The sequence below is a fragment of the Cervus elaphus genome, chromosome 11 (genome assembly GCF_910594005.1).
Source record: "Cervus elaphus chromosome 11, mCerEla1.1, whole genome shotgun sequence".
NCBI classification, from domain to species: Eukaryota; Metazoa; Chordata; class Mammalia; order Artiodactyla; family Cervidae; genus Cervus; species Cervus elaphus.
In genome coordinates, this window is record NC_057825.1 from 11,388,824 (window position 1) to 11,408,551 (window position 19,728).

General features: G+C 46.1%; 2 protein-coding genes across 4 annotated transcripts in view; one reads left to right on the top strand and one right to left on the bottom strand.

Annotated features, from left to right (window-relative positions):
• Window positions 1-15,641, top strand: part of PSMB7 (proteasome 20S subunit beta 7) — a 56,142-nt gene extending 40,501 nt beyond the window's left edge. The window contains exons 7-8 of one of the 2 annotated variants that reach the window (XM_043916886.1): window positions 12,403-12,554; window positions 15,414-15,641. In XM_043916886.1, coding sequence (XP_043772821.1) covers window positions 12,403-12,554; window positions 15,414-15,525 — 264 coding nt within the window. In that variant the 3' untranslated portion in view covers window positions 15,526-15,641. Of the gene's footprint in view, window positions 1-348; window positions 469-12,402; window positions 12,555-15,413 lie in introns of those variants that run through there. The other variant, XM_043916887.1, reaches the window with a different exon arrangement.
• An 856-nt stretch (window positions 15,642-16,497) lies between these two features.
• NEK6 (NIMA related kinase 6) overlaps window positions 16,498-19,728 on the bottom strand; it is an 85,196-nt gene continuing 81,965 nt past the window's right edge. For both annotated transcript variants that reach the window (XM_043916884.1, XM_043916883.1), the window contains exon 10: window positions 16,498-18,026. In XM_043916884.1, coding sequence (XP_043772819.1) covers window positions 17,916-18,026 — 111 coding nt within the window. In that variant the 3' untranslated portion in view covers window positions 16,498-17,915. The remainder of the gene's footprint in view (window positions 18,027-19,728) is intronic.

Genomic DNA, 19,728 nt, shown 5'->3' on the forward strand with positions numbered 1-19,728 from the left:
CTGTAAACTCTTGAGGGTGATGGTCATTCTGAGATGTGAAGAGTGGCCTTGAGTTCCATTCACCTGAGTCTTACTTCTCTCCAACCAGGCGCCAAGCTCTGTGCCTGCTTATGAGGCAGAGTCTCTTTCTTGGTGACATTTACAGCCTCCTGGGGTGAACAGGCCCACAAAGAGTACTGAAAGTACGAGAATGGTGCTTATAAGGGGGGCATAGGATTGATGCAGAAGAGGAATTGTTAAGGTCTGTCTGAGGGCCTTTAAGGTGGCCTCAAAGAGCATGTAACTCCTCACTTGAGATTGTTTTTGTCTTGGGGATTAGGGAAGGGGTGGAGTGGGGAGTCTGAAGAGGAGAGGAAGCTATTCCAGGAGAGGGGCATCACCATGTACAGAGGTGTGCGGGCTCCTGCTCTAACTTGCTGTCAGTGGTGTAACCCTGGAAGTTTAGGGAGCTGAACATGTTTGGAAATAGGAAAACAAAACTCCAGACAGTGTCTCAAGTTGTCTGAGCGGTCATTTCCCGAGTCAGTGTGGCCTTTTAATTAGCATCGGTTTTTCAGTGTGGGAGAGGGCTGAGCTTAAGCAGCCTTGTCCCTGCGTGTGAATATTTAGTTTAGAAAGCTGCCACGTTCCATTAGGGGTTGTTGTGTTTCGGTAGTGGGTGCAGGAGCTGTGTAGACTTTTCAAATGTCCTTTGAGATTTACGTTGCAGTGTAATTGGGAGATGCTGGTACTTAGTGTGTTGTGCATGGCAGAATGTGAGATTACCTGCTGTAATGAGACCCCAGCAGCATACCTCAGGAAGGTAGTTAAAGTTTTAACCTTAGCAGATAATGTTACTTGTGGGTTTCTGTGAGGTAATTTATACCACTCTCCCCTAACCCTGAAATTGTGCACAAACAAAAAATTTTTTAAATATGAAATTGTGCTCAATAGATATTTTAAAATTCCACCTAGTCCAGGTTTTTGAAAATATTTGCAATGAACATTGTGTCTGTAGACCACAATCACACTCAGAGTTGTTGTCACACTGTCATAAATGTTGGAATGTAGTTTTTTTCCCTAAAATCAGAACTGTGGTGATACTGGAATGCTGAAAAGACTTAGGGACTCATTAACTTTGATTCCTTGACAAATAGATTGGTGTCTCTTAATGAAGATAAATTAAATTAGAGTGACAGGAGTAAGAACAGGGCATGGTAGAAAGTGTATGCATGAACTTTGAAGAGGTCTAGGTTTAAGATTGGTTTTTGCCTCTTCTGTAACCCCTGTGGCCCCAGTTTGTAAGAGAGAAAACTCATTTGTAAAATGGGCTTAAGTCAGCACCTGAAGGGATTATTAGGAGGATCATATTTGTAAATTACAGTCAGGCTTAACAAAAGTTTGCTCTCTTACCCTGACTACTTCATGTCCCAGAATGTTAAGAGAAAATTAAAGTACCTTTTCTCAGTCTGTTTTAGTGAAGATCGAGGTATAATTGACATGCCTACTCTGTTTTTATTTTAGAGAATTTTTTTTTAATGTGGACTGTTTTAAAGTCTTTATTGAGTTTGTTATAGTATTGCTTCTGTTTTATGTGTTTTTTTTCTTTTTTTTAACCATGAGGCATATGGGATCTTAGTTCCTTGACCAGGGCTCAAACCTGCACCCCCTGCATTGGAGGGTGAAGTCTTAACCACTAGACCACCAGTGAAGTCCCTGTTTTAATTAAGATTTACAATCAACAAATGGCCTGATGGGAAAATGAACTTTAAATGGTTATCTTTTTTTTATTGACGTACAAGGTGGTTTAAAGAGTAGTTTGATTCATTCTGTTTGCTGAGAAGTTTTTATTTTATATTTTAGGGAGATATCAACCTTTAAATGTAGTGCTGGATGCAGTGAATTTGATAGGCTTTTGCTTTAGAATTTGATGAATGTGTGAATTTTTTTTTAATGTATGAATTTTTTATAAAAATTCATCAGGATGTTCTTAAGCCAGATGAATAATGGAATGATAAGTAGCATTATTTAAGCAATATCTTTGCAACTTTGAAGAATTTCAGAGGTAAAGTACTTTAAAAAGATAAACCCACGAGTGAGTAATCAGTTATATCTAAGGACTAAACAAGCGTCATTGCTGTTTTTGGATGCTAATTGTTGGAGGATCTACTGTCTTGAGTCAAAAATCCATGGGCTCTGAAGTCAGACAAAACTATGTTGAATCTCAGACCTTCCAGTTGTTGGCTGTTTGTTTTTGGGTTCATCATTTTCCCTCCCTGAGCCTTGGTTTCCTGGATTTGGCGAAAGGGTAGTACCTATCTTAAAGGGTTATTTGGAAGAATAAGTGGAGGAATGTACTTGGCACAGTGCCTGCAAACAGTAAATGTAAAGTTCTCTTTTCTCCTTTTAGAATAGAATTCCTAGTGACATATAACAAGTGAAAATGTGCTATTTAGTACACTTACTGACATGGCAGTAAGTCTGTGTGGAAGTTGCACATGTGAGCACAGTCTTACAGTATCATTTTGAATTTCGTTTACAGTGTAATTGCTTCTTTCATAATTGATTTGCTTTGAACTAGAAGTTATAAAAGTACTAAGTTATTTTTGGTTGCCCACTGCATTGGTAGTTCTGAAAGGGTTAGGGTTAAGCTTTTGATAACCGCTCGTGTGTACTAAGAAAGAGGGTAGAATCGAACCAAGTTAGCTGTCATCATGGGTTTCCTGCATACCAGACACTGTGCTCACAGCTTCTGTGCATGGAGTCTTTGAATCCTCACAGCTACCCTGCTGCTGGTGGTGTTAGGCCTCTTTTGCAGATGAGGAAATTGGGACTTAAAAAAAGTGTTGAGTGATTCTACGTAGCTTGTAAGTAAGAAGACTTGATTCGTAGCTGAATCTTCATTCTCAGATTCTTTGCCTCTGTCTCGTCCCTCCCCCTCCTCCCATCTCTGTCACGATGATCAATATAGCAAATATGTGCAATGGCTCCAGAAGTCTCCTTATGCCCTTTTGGAAGGCTTCCCTTCCCCAAGATCCATAAGAAACAGTGTATCTGCAGACTGTGTGTGCCTCGGGTCCTGGGAAAAGGTGATGGGCATGGACCTCGATCGGACTCACCTGCCCTGTCTGCTCTCCGCCTGTCCATTTCTGCTTGTTCAGAGCTGCTCCTCAAACATGGCCAAACCCTCATGACCATACATCTCTGTTAGAGCTTCCTTCTTTACAGTCTTTCTGCTCTTGCCCCCATTGCCAACCCATCCCTTCTACTCTTTCTACTCCATTCCAGGGGCCAGGCAGGAGTATTTGGGGAGCCCCTACCACCAATTAAGTGGCATTTACAGGTTGCTTCTAGCCCAGGCTATTTTTTTCCAGAACAACCTTAGTATACTGTCACTGGCTCTGTCTTTTATCTTGTCCCTTTATGGTGACACCCTTTAGAATTCCTGCCACAGGATATGGAATTAACTTAATCATTGTCTCCCATCAACCCATCAGAAAAATAGCTTCCAGGAAGTTACAGAGGCCTTTCTGTGAAGGCCAAGTTTGTGTAGAGTTTGGTCAGTGTCCATGACTGATGCTGAAAGTCCAGGTGGCACTCTCTGCTTCTCCATCTCCTGTGCTCCCACCTGGCTGCTGCTTCTTCCTCTCCCTCATCTGCCTCCCACTTCTGCTGTTGATCCTCCCTGGTGTCTGCTCAGGCCCTCCAATCACCTGCTTTCCTGTTGACCTGCCTTTGGCCTCTCCTCCCCCACTGCTTCCAGGCTGCAGTTTCAAAAAGCACAAATCTAACTATGTCATTTGCCAGCTTAAAATTTTCCTCGTCTTCCCACTAGAATGAAGGGTTAGCTCTCTGTGTGGCCCATGAGGCTCTCTGGGATCCAGCCACGTGGAACTAGCTACCTGCCTACACCTGTGTCCGTCCCGTTTTCATGGCTTTACCCCTGCCATCACTTCTACCCCTTGCTTGGCTGCCGTTTTCATGTGTGTGAAGCCTCAGCCCAGTCTTTTATCACCTGCATCCTGCGAGACCTCTGTACCCTTCTCATAGTTCCATTGTGAGCCTTGTCTCTTAAAAACTCTTACTGTGTTGCACTTGTTTCCTCTCTGGACTCTACAGTCTTCGTGGGCAGGGTCTGATCTGTTCAGGCCTTATGCCCAGTGTTTGGCACACTGTCCCTGGAGTGTATTAGTATCAGAGCAGAGCATTAGTAAATGTGTGCCTGAACTAAGCTAACCTGTACCTTTCTTTCAGGGGTTTTGCATCATTTGAAATGTGCTTCATTTGTGGTCCTCTTTAAATGCTCTCAACAAGAGTGCTCTGAGCTTGCTTGGGCCTCCTCCTCGTCCTCCCTAATCCCTTGGAGGCTCTAGAAGCAGCGTCTGGTAGTGAACAGTGCCCATAGCCTTCCCACGCACTTTACACTCTGCACTGGTTTCCCACCCTCCAGACTTTGGAGGTAGATAGGCTCGATGTGAACGTGGCTCCTTTTTACCTTTGTTGAGACCCAAGGAACAAACCCACTCTGATCCCTGCCTCCCCGCTTTTCTGGTGATAGCCCTTGAAGCATCTGCAGGAATTTATTGGCAGAGTTATCACTGACCACATTGTTTTATGGAGAGAGATCTTATTACTACCTGGGGCAACTTGGTTTTCATTTGAAGAATTGTTGAACATATTTCTCACTCTTTCTTTAAACCTAGTCTTCCCCCCGATTCCCCTGATTATATTTGATTCAGTGCAGCCTTGGAAATATATATTTGTGTACTCATATGCTGTGAATGCTGATTTCCTCTCCTTGTGGAAAGCAGTATGTTCCCACCTCTCTTGGTCCTTTTCCCTCTGGAAGCCTAGGTATTTTTCCTTCCATTCGCTGTCTCAGAATCCAGCAGAGCCTCCTGCCCACCATCTTTTTTCCTGTGGTGGGATAGGAAGACACAGGCTTTGGTGATGCCAGGCACTAACTTGGCACGGATCCCTGGGTCCCACTTATACAGAGCTGTGTGCCTTCAGTGACCATCCAGGTGGCTCAGTGGTAAATAATCTACCTGCAGTGCAGGAGACATGGGTTCAATCCCTGGGTCGGGAAGATCCCCTAGAGAAGGAAATGGCAACCCATTCCAGCATTCTTGCCTGGAGAAATCCCATGGACAGAAGAGCCTGGTGGGCTGCAGTCCATGGGGTCTAAGAGAGTCGGACACAACTTAGCATGCATGTGTGCTTTGAATACACCAGCCACCCTTCCTTGTGCCTCCGTTTCCTCTGCAGTACAGGCGGAAATGATGAGGATAAAATAAGGTAACAGAAGTGTTTGGCTAAGACCCAGGGATGTGGTGGGTGCCCATGTTAGTTCTCTCACAACCTCGTCTTTTTCCTTCTGCCCTTGAATTTGGTGCCAATTCTGTTTATAAAGTCTGTATGTCAGGGCATTCCCATCCCTTTTACTTCTCCCAGCAGCCTTTGGGCAGAGGCATTGTCCCTATTCTTCTGACGGCCCTTGTGGCTCAGAGAGAGTTGAGTACTGTCTTCATTAGTAACCCAGTTCTCCCAGGCTTCTCTCGTCTTTTCTCGGCCCATTGTAGCTGTGCAGCCTTGCACATCTCTCCTAGCCTGAGCCGTGCTCAGACTTCTGCACCATTCAGTGATGGGACAGACCAAGTTGGCAGGGACTTGGCTGGCAGTTCCTTGAATATGAACTCCCCTTCCCATCTCAGGCAGAATCCTTTTTAATCACTCATGAATCCCCAGTGGCTTGCCCTTCATTGTTTGCGTCACACAGTTCTTGGATGCCATGAGGAAAGAAATGGCAGCACCATCTAGACCTTAAAGACATGGTCACTAAATCAGTCCCCACTCTGGGCACCCTCAGCACCAGCTGCAACTCAGTTACGCCAAACAGTTCAGATGTTTACACAGGCAGACTGTGTTTACCCGAACAGCTCAAGCCGAAAACAAAAACTCAAGACACTTTTGCTTTTATCACACAGTCCAGTCTGAAAAAAATTAACCTTTTCTACTATAAAGTATGCGGCTATACAGGGGGATACATCAGGCCTGTTACAGGTACAGGAAGCACACTGCTTTTGGGGGACCTGTTTTAAACACTTTTTTAAGCTCTTTAACTTTTATTCAACTGTCAGCCATGAATGCCTCCTTCAGGCCACGTCAGTGGCACAGTCAGAACCTCAGCTTCCCAGTAGGCCACTGCAGAATGTCCTGCCCAAACCTCTTCCTCTTGTGTGTGTGACTGTCTTTGAATGCTCTTGCTCCCTGGTCCCCAGTTTGGACTTACACAGTTAGGGAATTCCCCCGTTTTGTATTTATATTTTTTTAATTGATCTTTGTTTCATAATCAGTTTCATGTTTTAGTTTTGGCAGAGCTGTGAATGCATTTGAAGTCAGTGTTTCATTTTTTCATTTGTTGATATTCACACCAAGCGTTGTGCTAGCTGCTGGGATTGAAAGAGCATGATTTTGGTCCTCTTTAATTTAGAGTCCAGACTCTTGTCACACCCAGACTTTTATCTGTTCTGCTGCGATCATCAGAGAAATAACATTTTTTACTGTTTCAAGTCAGAGTGACAAAAGATTATGCAGATTTTCCAAGATGGAGTTTGGACTGCTTCAGTTCTTACTGAGTAAAATCGTTAGTTTTTAGTAAAGGAGCAAACTGTTATGAACTAAATGGTCCTTGTAGATTTAATAAGAAAATCGATGAAAATTGTGGGAGAGTTCAGCTGTGATGCCACCTACATCCTTATTCTCCTCAAGCAAAGGCAGGAGAGCCACTGCCCCCGGCTCTTGGTATGGCAGTGGCACAGAAAGCAAGGGGGTGCCTCTGAAATGCCCTAGAAAACAAGGGCGTCAGGGAGTGCCCTTCGTTATGAAAAAGGCTGAGTGTTTCTCTTTTTTTCAACCTGCTTAACATTCGCACCTCAGCCACATAAATGGCATGTATTTTCCAGGAAATAACCAGTTTTATTTTAACTTCTTTAAAAATTTTTAGTTACGAATCTGTTGTTTCAAATGACTTGCCATATATGTGTGTTTTCAGATTCTGCAGCTGTATCTAAAATAGTAGGTTAGGTTTTCAGTCAGATGCATATTTAGTATTTTGCCTGCCCCCAACATAAGTAAAGCACTGTTCATAATGCACAACTGAACAGTAGCATGTTGAGGGTCTATTTAAAGAGTATTAATTTGATGCTGAACTGTCCAGGGTGCCCACTGGCTAGATCCCCTACTCTGGTGACATTCTCAGTCTAAAAATCTGGTGACATTCTCAATCTAAAAATCTCTTAAGTGAGAAGAGAGATCTGACTGTTGCTGTAGACAAGAATAATGTGGAAAAGTTTCTTTGCAGTACTATTTTGGACCTGTACCACTGTGGATGCCGAGGTAATCTATCAGTTTGTGAGTGTCTACAAAAGGCAACTCTCTAGATAACAGGTTTAAAGTAAAGATTTAATACAGTCTCCATCTCCTCTGATGTTGCAGTGACAGTTTAAAACTCATTCTCTAAATCTCAGCAGACTTTATAGCTAGCAGTGGGCCAATATAAAGTTTAATAGCATTACAACCCATAAATCATCTTTTAAAGATGCTACTAGTAGCTCCAATATTAAATGCAGACAATCGCCTGTGTTATAAATAATTTATCAAACACCATTTCAGATTAGCCTTCCATGCTGAGTTATTTATTTTAGCCTTTTCTGTATGATTCCTAAGGCACTTTTTGAAAGATCCATTACTGGTCAGTTTAATGAACTTGGGGGTCTGTTTTGTCCCCTCAAGCACTCGGGTACAGCTGTGGTGACCATTACATGGCCGATGCGGACCTCTTTGTGCCTTTTACAAGTGCTGCCCATTTGTCATGTAGCGGTAAATGGAGCTGCACATTGGAGTCCAGGGACACATTGTGCGATGCAGTGATGGAGACAAACAGATAGCTCTATAAAGTGCTGCTTGTCACAGCTGACTTGTAGTACAGTACATCACTCTTATTGTAATCTCATTTAAGAAGCAGGGGTGGCCCGGGGGACTGATATTCCCAGTTAGTTTGGTCTTTGTAGCCATAAAGCAGGAAGTGCTCCTTTTATATTCTCTGAACTTTTAGGGAGTGTGCTCTCTGCTTGGATTAATTATTATAGGAACTTCTCCACTGCACTATGTGAAGGTTTGTCAGCAGGTTTGTTTGGACCTCCTCCTGGCCTGGGGTTTGGTACAGACAGTCACCCCTTAGAGAGAAATTATGCCCCTTGGAGCCCTCTGGCTTGCTGGATTAAATAAGCTACCAGTTTTTAAGCAATACCATGTGCCAGACCCATGATTCTTTTAGTAGTTGTGTGATAAATCTTAAGTTATCATCACTATATTACACAGGAGGAGAGTGATCTCAGAGAGGTGAAATAACTTGATCAAGGGTGCACAGCAATAAGTAAGTAGGAGGCTGGAGACTGAAATGCATTGTGTCTGCCTCCAACCCTGCCCGATATCTGACCTTGAACCTGGGTTGCTCAACTAACTTTTGAGCACTGGGATCATGATGGTGATCTTTTGGCTGAGCAGCTCAAAGTAAAAGGAAGCTGCCATTGGCCTGCAGAGCCTTTTTTTGGGGGTGAGGCGGGGAGGTAGCCTGGATGAGTCCGGCTGCTCTGCGTACACATTGAATCCAAGTTCCCTTGTGACTAGCAACGTAAATCCACAAGCAGCTGGGCAGGGGAGGCTGCTGGCCCGGCAGTGGGAGAGCGTCTCACACGGGGCCTTACCAGCTGGGGTCACAGCCCGTGTGTAGCAGCTGTCCCCAGGTGGATGCTGCCTAGAACTCTGGTCCCTTCGCCTCTTCCAGAAAAGTGAAGTGGTTTCCCTATGAAGAATGAATCCTAAGGGAAGAAACAAGGCTTCTGCACTTACTGTGACCCAGAGACAAATAAAAATGTGTTTTCCCTACCTCTTTCTTTTATTCTGTGGTTTTTCTCAATAGTTTTTCCTAAATATTTGGTAGTACATGTTAAAGACGAGACTTGTTTAATAGTGATATTCTACTATAAAGAAAACACAGTATGAATATGCCCAGTAGCATATTTGCATATGTGTCTAGAATTCTGCGTATGGAGATACCATGGTAAAGGACCATATTTGTCATAAGATACAGTTCCTGGAACATAGTAAGTGTCTGCAAATATTTGTTGAAGGCATTAACTATGTAAGTAATGGGCAGACCGAAGAGCCTTGGTAATTTTCACCCTATTTGTCTTTTGAGGGTTTTTGGTGGAGGTGAGGAATATGTGAAATAAGACTTTGGCTCTTAATGTTCATCTCTGCATATCACCTTGTAGAAATGTTTAGGTGGTGGTGTGTGGGCAGTGCTTTCCCCGCCATGGAAGTGACCATCAGAGGGGGTCTGCGAGTTGGCTCAATGAGAAATTGGTAACCACCATTTTTCTCTTGGGCTTCCTTGGTAGCTCAGCTGGTAAAGAATCTGCCTGCAATGCAGGAGACCCTGGTTCGATTCCTGGCTTGGGAAGACCCCATGGAGAAGGGAAAGGCTACCCACTCCAGTATTCTGGCCTAGAGAATTCCATGGATTGTATAGTCCATGGGATTGCAAAGAGTCGGACACAGCTGAGCAACTTTTACTTTTCTTCTTTATCTTATACTTGCTTAGCTTCTGAAGATCTTTGCTGATGAGGAATGACCCCCTGAATCAAGGGGCTGCTGTCTGTTCCCAACTTGCTCAGGAGCCCCCAGCTCACAGCTGAGACAGGTTACCTATGAGCTGGTGTTGTGGTGTGGCCTTCTGGCCCTGGAGCCCAGGGTCCTGTTTTAATTATCTGTGTGACCTTGGGCAGGTCATTGACTCTCTCTGCCTTAGTTTCTGACAATACCAACCTCAGAAGATAGTTGAGGGCAGGGGTAGAAACGACGATGATCATCAAAGGCCACCTCAGTACTTGACACGTTATAGTAGGTGCTTTAACATTTTTAGTCCTGTGTATATGAGAGGTGGGTAGGACTACAGAAAGGAAAAAACAAAATCAGAGACTTGTGATATTTCCTTTTATAATGAATTGTCTTCCCTAGAATTTGAAGGGGTGGTAGTGGGAGGAATTTAAAAGGTTTATTTCCCCAATTTTTAAAAGCATTTTATGAGTAATTTTATGAGTAACTCAGGTTGTATGTAATATATTTTGCACATTTTTAAGTTTTGTAAGTTGATCTACTCACATTAAAGAATATTTGTAAACTAGAGGAAGTCTCACCTGTAATCTCAGCACTGTTGGCACCTTGGCATCAGCGGATTGTAATGGATTGGTGTTAGATGTACATGCTTCATATTGTGTATATTTCAGGTTCTGTAAGTCTTCTCCATCCCCATCCTCAAGTATTAAATAATTTGGGAAATTTAAATCTGAAGACCTGAGTGCAGAATTCAAACCTCTCCCCATAATCTGCAGTCTAGAAATCTGTCCACTCAACATCTCCCATCAACATTTTACAGATTACATCACTTTCCTATACTTGACAGCGGCTCACAGTCACAAATAGTGATTCAAAGGTCTGTTGAGCAAAGCTGGCCTGGGTACACTGGCTTAACATGGATATGAATCAAAGAAAGCCCTGTTGAGGCTCAGGGCACCAGCATCAGTGATGAGAACAGCAGTGAAATGAAACAGCAGAGGAGAGGAGAAGAGGTGGTAGGTCAGGAGCAGAGGTATAAGCAAGGTGCTTTGATATACAGACACCACGCCCCCAACCCCCACCAGGCACCCCCCACCCCCCAAACAAGTTGGAATGGTTTTGCATTTGTTAAGTTAGTGGTTGGTTTTTGCTGTTTCTATGGTAGCAGCAGCCACCTCCCCCTCTAAAATGCTTTCTTTGCTCCCACCTTCACTGATTTTCTGGTAAGGCTTTTGACCTCCATAGACTTGGGAATCCCAGGAGAGAACTTCTGATTAGAGGATCCTGTTTGAATGACTTCTGTGGGGCTGAATACGCACAAGAGAATAACTCATTTTACTGAGCCCACATAGGTGCCACTCAGGGAGTGGGAAAACCTGGTGGGATAAAGATCAGAATACCCCAGCCCCTGCTACTGGGTTGCTGAGGATCCCACTTCCAGCAGGGCCTTCTCTGAGTCTGTAGAGGGCGCTCATGTCACTGGAATCCTACTTACTGGCTTTGGGCAGGTTGAGGAGCAGGAGCCCTCTTCTCAGGACTTGAAGACAGTGAACTTGCTGTCTTTGATCTCAGGCTGGAATTTGGGCCAGGCATCCAAGTTTCTCCAAGAATGTTGCTTGGATGAGCTCTTTTTTTCAGCTTGCCAGTTTATGGACTCCATGCCCTCATGTATGGGGAAGGGGGCTGAAGCTCAAGTTAAAGTCTCTTCTTTGCAAGATTGGTGCATTTTTTTTGTCCTTGTGTAAAGAGATTGAACTTGGTGTTCCCCAGGTCCTGCCCTGCTGCCTGTGGCACCTGCCTTCTGTTTTCTGAGAGCCTGGTGTGCAGGCCCTCCTCGAAGTTTTGCTGACCCAGCCAGTGTTCCCACAGCTCCTTCTCAGTTAGCTGTTAGCCTTAATATTCTGTGTTGTAGTTACTTGAATCTGGTGCTTCTTGAATAAGAAATAAATTAATCTATGTTGGTTTTTTTACTAGTAATTATTGGAGACTTAAGACTTGCTCTTAAAGGAAAAGCAAGAGAATGACTCCCAGAAAGGAATCACTTCAGTGAACATGAAGACTTATTAGTGGGAGGGGAAAGGTTCTCTAGTGCAGGAGGTCTCGGCCGTGGCCCAGAACTGTGTTTTAGTGTTCATTTTTTCACCATGATGTTGACTCTCTATTACGTTACCAGGAAGCAGATTCCAACCATTTTTGACATTTTTGATCAAGGGTCTGCAAACTACAGCTCATGGGCCAGATGTGGCCCAGCACCCGTTTTTGTTTGATGAAGGTGTATTGGCGCACAGCCACACCCACTTGTTTACATATTCTGTGGCTGTTTTGTTCTACCGTGACTGAGTAGTTATGATGGAGACTATATCCACGAACCCAGAATATTTACTACCTGGCCCTTTGTTAGAAAAGTTTACCGACCCCTGTTTTAGATGAAAAAACTGCTGTCACCCCACAGTCCTGTTATGTGGTGTGTCTGACGTGAAAGTTTGTTGAAGAGGGCGTGTGTGCATAAAGGGTTTGAAAGGCCTGGTTTTCTTGCTTACCAGCTGAAGAACCTTGGGCAGATCATTGAGGTACTTTTGAGACCTTTCCTTCATTAATAAAATGGGCACTAAAAATAATGCCTACCTCACAGGCTGGCCTTTTCTCCTCCCCTTTTCTCTTACTGGTTGTGACAGCACTCTGGACATCAGAGCAGGCCCTCCATTCATCTGGGAACACTATTGTTGCTATTTTCTTTCTTAGGAGGAGGAAGCTAAGAAGCTGGTGAGTGAAGCCATAGCAGCCGGGATCTTCAATGACCTGGGGTCTGGAAGTAACATTGATCTGTGTGTCATCAGCAAGAGCAAGCTGGATTTTCTCCGTCCGTACTCAGTGCCCAATAAGAAGGGGACCAGGTAAGTGAAGCCTTCTCCCTGTGGCCATTCTTGTTATATTCATGGCATCTGAACAGGGCTTTCTTTGATTCATACCCATGTTAAGCCAGTGTACCCAGGCCAGCTTTGCTCAACAGACCTTTGAATCACTATTTGTGACTGTGAGCTGCTGTCAAGTATAGGAAAGTGATGTAATCTGTAAAATGTTGATGGGAGATGTTGAGTGGACAGATTTCTAGACTGCAGATTATGGGGAGAGGTTTGAATTCAGCATGTGCCGGCCTTCCTCTGGTTTCTTAAAGATGCCTCTGAATTCTGTATGAAGTTCAGTGAGAAGGTCCATTTTCCAGGGCAGCCAGCCCATAGCTTTTTCTCAGAGTGGTCCAAGACTCTGAACTGGTTGTCAGCCACTGGTTAAAAGGCCTCCAGGAGTTCGCCTCTGGGAGCTGACGGGTGCTGCTTCCTCTTGTGGAGGGAGCCGTGCTGCTTGCTGAGCCTGCGGTGTGTGCTGAGCTGGCGCTGCAGCCCAGCTCAGAACGGGCGAGGGCGGCGAGGTGCACATTGATTTGATTGTGTAACTGGAAAGTGGCCAGCCCTGGTGGCAGGTGAGCCGCTCAGCAGCAGTCTCGAATGGCTGTCCAGCTGCCTAACCTCTTCCTGGAGGCTGAGCCACTCAAAACGTGGCTCCTGACCTCTGCTCCAGCGGCCTTCATCTGAATGTACGCAGGAGCAGTTAGAAACTCAGCCCCAGGTTTGGCCAGAGGAGAGCACGCACACCTCCTTCCTCAGTGCTGCTTCCACTCCCACCACATGTATTCAACTCCAAGTCGGGTAATTCACGAGGAAAGGAAAGAACATTGAGAAGTAGCAGGTATTCAGTGCAGTGTGTGCTCAGCATCGTGGACCCGCGGGGTGTTTGAGACGGGTAGGACAGCACAGCAGAGAAGAGCTCTGGCTTGGGGTGGGGACTCTGGGCACCTGTCTTGATCACTTTGGGGCTGGACAAGGTGATCTCTACTGAGCCCGTGGGATCCCTTGGGCCCCAAGTGGGAAGGGAAGCAACATTTCAGGCCTGGGCTGTGTTGGACTTGGCCTTGCACGTTCGCATTGGCTCCTCTGCAGTGCGTATTGCAGCCCACTGTTGCTTCAGGTAGAAGTGCTCCCTTCGTGCTGCTGAAAGCAGGTGCTGTAACCCAGGGTGGGGAGGAGGCTCTCCACTCCTCCCACAGACTTTGTGCTTCAGGAGTCCAGCACACAGGACTCACATGGGGCTCTGGCTCCAAAGCCACAAGCCGCCAAGGGTCCATCCAGGTCGGGGAAGGAGCAGCATCTCCACACCAGTACCGGGGGCGGGGCACACCTGGAAGGAGGTGCTGCTGCGTGGGTCCTTTAAGAGCATGGTGGGGACTGTGGGAAGGTTTCACAGAACTGAAGGGCCCCACTGCTCTTGGCTGCGCAAACTCCTGGTTTTGTACAGAGCTCTGTTATGTCACCTTCTTCTGTCTTCTGCCCTCTTTGAGCACAAGCTCCCACGTGAGAGGATGGCTTTTCAAGGAGCCACATGGTCATGGCACAGCCAGCAGCCTCCTTAGTCCACGACAGGTGGACAGAAAGTGTCTCAGCTGCGGACAGACAAGAGGAACAGTTGGACTGGTGCTGCTTTGACAGTGTTGTCTTCTGGCCCCACTGTGAAATTAGCAATTCAGATTTTATCTTATAGGATGCCATGCTCAGAGAAACCTTTCAGATTCACTAAGAAAAGCAGTGTTGGGTGGGCCTTATTGGTGACATACTGTGTCCCTTTAGGGACAGTTAACTCTCCCTTCCTGAGTCTCGAGTGTGGTCAACAGTGAGAAGCCCAGAGTCTGGCTGCAGGCCATTTTTGTACTGTTAATGCTTCCAGATATTTTTACCATGTTTAAGCTTACTCCTTGGAAGGAAAGTTATGACCAACCTAGATAGCATATTAAAAAGCAGAGACATTACATTGCCAACAAAGGTCCATATAGTCAAGGCTATGGTTTTTCCAGTGGTCATGTGTGGATGTGAGAGTTGGACTGTGAAGAAAGCTGAGCACCAAAGAATTGATGCTTTTGAACTGTGGTGTTGGAGAAGACTCTTGAGAGTCCCTTGGACTGCAAGGAGATCCAACCAGTCCATCCTAAAGGAGATCAGTCCTGGGTGTTCATTGGAAGGACTGATGATGAAGCTGAAACTCCAATACTTTGGCCACTTCATGTGAAGAGTTGATTCATTGGAAAAGACCCTGATGCTGGGTGGGATTGGGGGCAGGAAGAGGGGAAGGCAGAGGATGAGATGGCTGGATGGCATCACCGACTCTATGGACATGAGTTTGAGTAAACTCCGGGAGTTGGTGATGGACAGGGAAGCCTGGGGTGCTGCAATTCATGGGGTCGCAAAGAGTCGGACACGACTGAGTGACTGAACTGAACTGAACTGAAGGTTACATTTATGTCATCCGGGGCAGTGGCATCTTAATGAAAGGATTGGCTTCCTGCTGGTTAGCAAAGGGTATTAATGCTTTAGGGAGGTTGAAGCTTGAAGGCAGAGAAACAAATGTGTCTCCTGGGGATGGGGAGGTTGGGAAGGAAATCCGAGTGTCCACTCAGTGCCAGGTGCTCGATCTTACCTCTTTCCACGTGCATCCTGTCTTCCTGTAGCCCCATTTTGTAGCACTTGAGAGTTGAGGAAAGTGACCCTTGCAGGGGCCAAATCCCCCCAACTTTGAAGAACTGGGGGTTAGGAGAGCCAGGACTCCAGTCTAGGCCGGCTTGCTGCCTAAGTACTTGTCCCTCTCTCCAGCCCTCCATCAGGCCCCTAGGGGATCCTAACTCTCTGCTTTTTTCTTTCTCTCACTAGGTTTGGCCGGTACAGGTGTGAGAAAGGGACCACTGCTGTCCTCACTGAAAAAGTCACGACCCTGGAAATTGAGGTGCTGGAAGAAACAGTCCAAACAATGGACACATCCTGAATGGTGTCGGTGGATGGCTGGCTACTGCTCTGGCAGACTAGGGACAATGGAGGCTCCCCCTGTAAGACATTCAGCCGGTGTTTGCTGAATGAACCCAATAAAACATGAAAACAAAATGAAGTGGCTGAAGTTGGAGCTGTGGTTTCCCACCCTTTCCCAACTTTTCTCTTTGTTCAGGGTAGTCCCAGGTTTCTTCTCTTTCTTTGCTGTTTAGGATGAGTGCAGCACCGCCTTTCACCCTAGCAGCCAAGTAGGAGAGAACCGCTGGTCAGTTCTCAGCCCCAAGAACAAGCGGGGAGCTGGGCAGCGCTGCTTTGCTCTAGGTGCGTGACCCTGGGTGAGCTCTGCTTTGCCCAGTTTCACAGATGTCCCAAGAACGCTTGGGACTTACTGTCTGTAATAATTAGGAAATGACTGTTTCTCCAGTACTCAGGCCTGCTGAATGGTTGAAATTGTGTACCTCCAAAGGGTCCTCATACTAAGCAGAATTGTTCTCAAGGGGTCGAAAGTTGGTGGCATGCAGAAAGGAAGTTCATCTGTGTCCAAAGCTGATACTGCCAAAGGAGACAGACACAGTAGGGATTCTGAGAGCCATAAGGAGAATATTTGCAAAAAGTCTGCCTGGAATCAGAAAAACTTCCAGTGCTAAGTGCCAGACAGACAGAAGAGTCTGTCCCCTAGGGCATGCTCATCCGGGGGACACGAGAAAGAGGCCCGGTGCCATGGTCTCCCAGAGTGAACCCACTCTTGGACAAGCCGCCCTGGTTAAAGTGCCAGGAGTGGGGTGGGGAGAACAATGCAATTATTTAGGATAGCAACTTGGCTGACGATTTATCAAAATTATCTGGGGAGCTTAAAAAAATTCCCAGATTACTCAGTGTCTGGGGCCTGAGAAATTGTGTTTTTAAAAGCAGCTTTAGAGATTGTGCTGCAGTGTGAAGCTGTTTTAAAAGAACTCACGAATCACACTCATTCACAGAAGGAACCCCTCTTACCCATTTTATTTCAACCATGGAGGATGAGTACAAAGCAGAGGCTGCATCTGAAGAAAATCTCTCAAACGCGACAGTATTACAGTAGAACAGAGTTCACACGAGAAATCGGCACACTGGCCCGACCCAAATCCTCTGTCCCCAGGGAGGCCTGACCAGGACACCAGTGGAGCGGACGTATGTGCTCTCTGTCTGAGGGCTGAACTGTCACCAAGTCAGTGGGCGACAATGTAGACCATTTGAGGATTAACTTGAGTGTAAAAACAAAATTCAAACCACTTCCTTCAGAGCTTCAGTTTTCCTTAAGTTCACATTTATAAATTAATCTTCACAGTTAATCCTATTTGGGAGCAAGAAATAAGTGAACACACTTCTGGTTTTCTACAAATAATATAGTTGTACGTTAACTCTTGACTTGCATGGTCTGTGGATTTCAGCTTTGTGAAGGGGTGAGTAGCTACCATTTTTGGATCATCTGCCATGAGCTAGATAACTTACATATTTTATCTCAAATTCTGTCAGCAACCCTGAAGATAGATGTTATTAAGTCCATTTGATAGATGAGGCAACAGTCTCAGGTTAAGAAGCTTGCCCAGGGTCATGCCAGGAAGGTGCAGAACCAGCGCAAAGCCTGTATGTTTTTATTTCCTATGCCTCCTTCTCAGGGACGAAAACACTTGACACTGGTCATTCAGTGAACTGCCAGCTTTCAAGCCGGTGACAAGGGCCTGGTGCTGGCAGGTGTTCAGAAGAGGCCTGAGCCGACTGCACAGAGAACACTCATGGCTTTCAAATACTGTTTGCCTCGATGTCAGATGCTGGGTTCACCTCATCGTCATTTATCAAGTTATAAACATAGAGAAAAATATTAGGAAAATCTCCACTCTACTTAAAAAAAAAAAAAGTATTTCCACTTTCTTCCCTTACAACAGAGTAAATTAAGCACACAGCTTGATTGTTTGAAAAGATTCTAAGAGCTAAACTTGCCACTATCCATTTAAAAAGGCTCACTACAAATCAGAGAGTCTCCTGTATTCTCCTGTTACTACAAACCTTAACAGGTCACTGAAGGAATTATCCGAAAGATTCACATTACAGTCCAGATATAAGGGGTATGTCAGTGGCTCACTGAATCATCCACCCCTTGCGACCCAGCTGAGAGTGTTCACAACAGTTTAAAGAAAGGAGTTTCGAATGTGACCACCAGTAACACATGACCAGTGCCCCTCCCCCCAGCAGCCCTGTATTCAGCATCTGCTATGAAGCCTGGGCCCCTCTTTGGGGAACCTGCTGAACTCTCTAGTCTTAGTTGGTCCCAGCTACCAGGTGGCCACTTTGGAGAAGACTCAGGTAAGGCAGGTAAGGTGTGGCTTCTGAGAAGGCACGCTGCATCCACGCTCAGGTGCTCGAAGTCCACACGTGCATCTGTTTGGCAATCTGGTGCACATAGCTGATGTCGGGTCTCTGGTTGGGGTCAGGGTGGATACACATGCTGACCAGTTCTCGTAACTGCAAAAGACAGATGATGCGTATTACTCCTAAGCAGCCTTGTTGAGGTTCTGCATTAACTCATTAACCCTCTCGGTACCTACATGATGAGCAAAGACACTCAAGACGGGTGAGTGGTGGGCGAGCAGGGCCAGTGTTTGGCCTGTCCGGTCCCAAGGACCAGGTCTTGGAGACCCTGAGAGTGCTGCCTCCAAAGAATTTTGAACGTACGCTGTCTCCACTCCTGGGTAAATCTGTGTACTGTATGTGTGTGTGTCTGCTGTCAGTCATGCAGATGCCCAAAGCAGAGGACAAAACTCAAGGCAAGGGCTTATTGATCATAATAAATGCATTAACATGCAGCAGAGCTGCAGTCTGCCCACCCCCTGGCCTCTTTATTGTGCTCATGAAAGACGGAGCTTTTAATTATACAGACACTGAAGGCTGCTCCTGCCTCCGGGTGGGGGAGGGGTACCTTGAGCCTCTGATCACCTCCATTCTTCTGATAGCCAGAGTGCCAATTATTTTAATGGTAATTAAAGTAATGACCTTAGAAAGCCTACATCTTAACTTGCATCACTGGGCTCACTGCAGTTTTTTCTTTTTCATTTAAATACCTGCTGCTGGAAGGGCTGGCCAGACGCAGCAGGGAGAAGGGAGATCCTGACTAAGGGGGCTCACACGGACTCCGGGCCAGGCCCAGAGGGTCTGGTGGTGGGCAGAGGGGTCATGTGGTGGTGCTGCAACTTCCTGCTTCACTCCTGAGCTGTTCCAGGCTGAGGGATCTGGGGTTCCTCCCGTGGGAGAGGCTCCAGCCTGTGTGCTGCCTTGCTGGGGATTTCACTGCTTTATAAACACTGGGAAGCTACTGGCCAGATGCAGCCGAGCCTGCAAGACCAAACTCCATAACCTTACAGTGTCTGGGGGCTGTGGCTGGGCCCTGATGTGTGAAAGTGCCCAAGAAAACCACATTAAGGTAGTCTGTGAGTAGACCACACAGTTGGCAAGAAGTGCCTGCCTGAAAATTTCAAAAGAGAAACAGTGTCTTATTCCTAAAAGGAGATATAACTTTAAAAATGAGGTGTGCAGAAGAGCTCCAATGCTGAGAATTAACACTTCCAGGAGCTGCACACAGCTGGTGAAAGCCAGGTGCTCTGGGGTGGAGGTGCTCTGGATGGTGGAAGGACTGACTTGGGAGGGAAGAGGGCCAAAGGCTTTATGAGAATTCCTTCATTCCAGCTTCATAACCATGAGGCAGAGTTGACAGTTCCCATCGACAAACTGAGGCCCAGAAAAGTTGTCATTTGCTCCAGGTGGTATGACTCCAACCTTCTCAACAATGTCCAACAAAACTCCAAATTCAGGGCTTTCCTGGTGGCTCAGGGGGAAAGAATCCGCCTGACAACACAGGGAGACACGGGTTTGATCCCTGATCTAGGAAGATCCCACATACTGCAGAGCAATTAAGCCCCTGCACCACAAGTACTGATCCTGTGCTCGAGAGCCGCAACTGCTGAGCCTACATGTCCTGCGTGCCCTAGAGCCCATGCTCTGCAACAAGAGAAGCCACTGCAAGGAGAAGCCCCCACTCTGCAACAAGAGAAGCCATCGCTAGGAGAAGCCCCCGCTCTGCAACAAGAGAAGCCACCGCAAGGAGAAGCCCCCGTTCTGCAACAAGAGAAGCCACTGCAAGGAGAAGCCCCCGCTCTGCAACAAGAGAAGC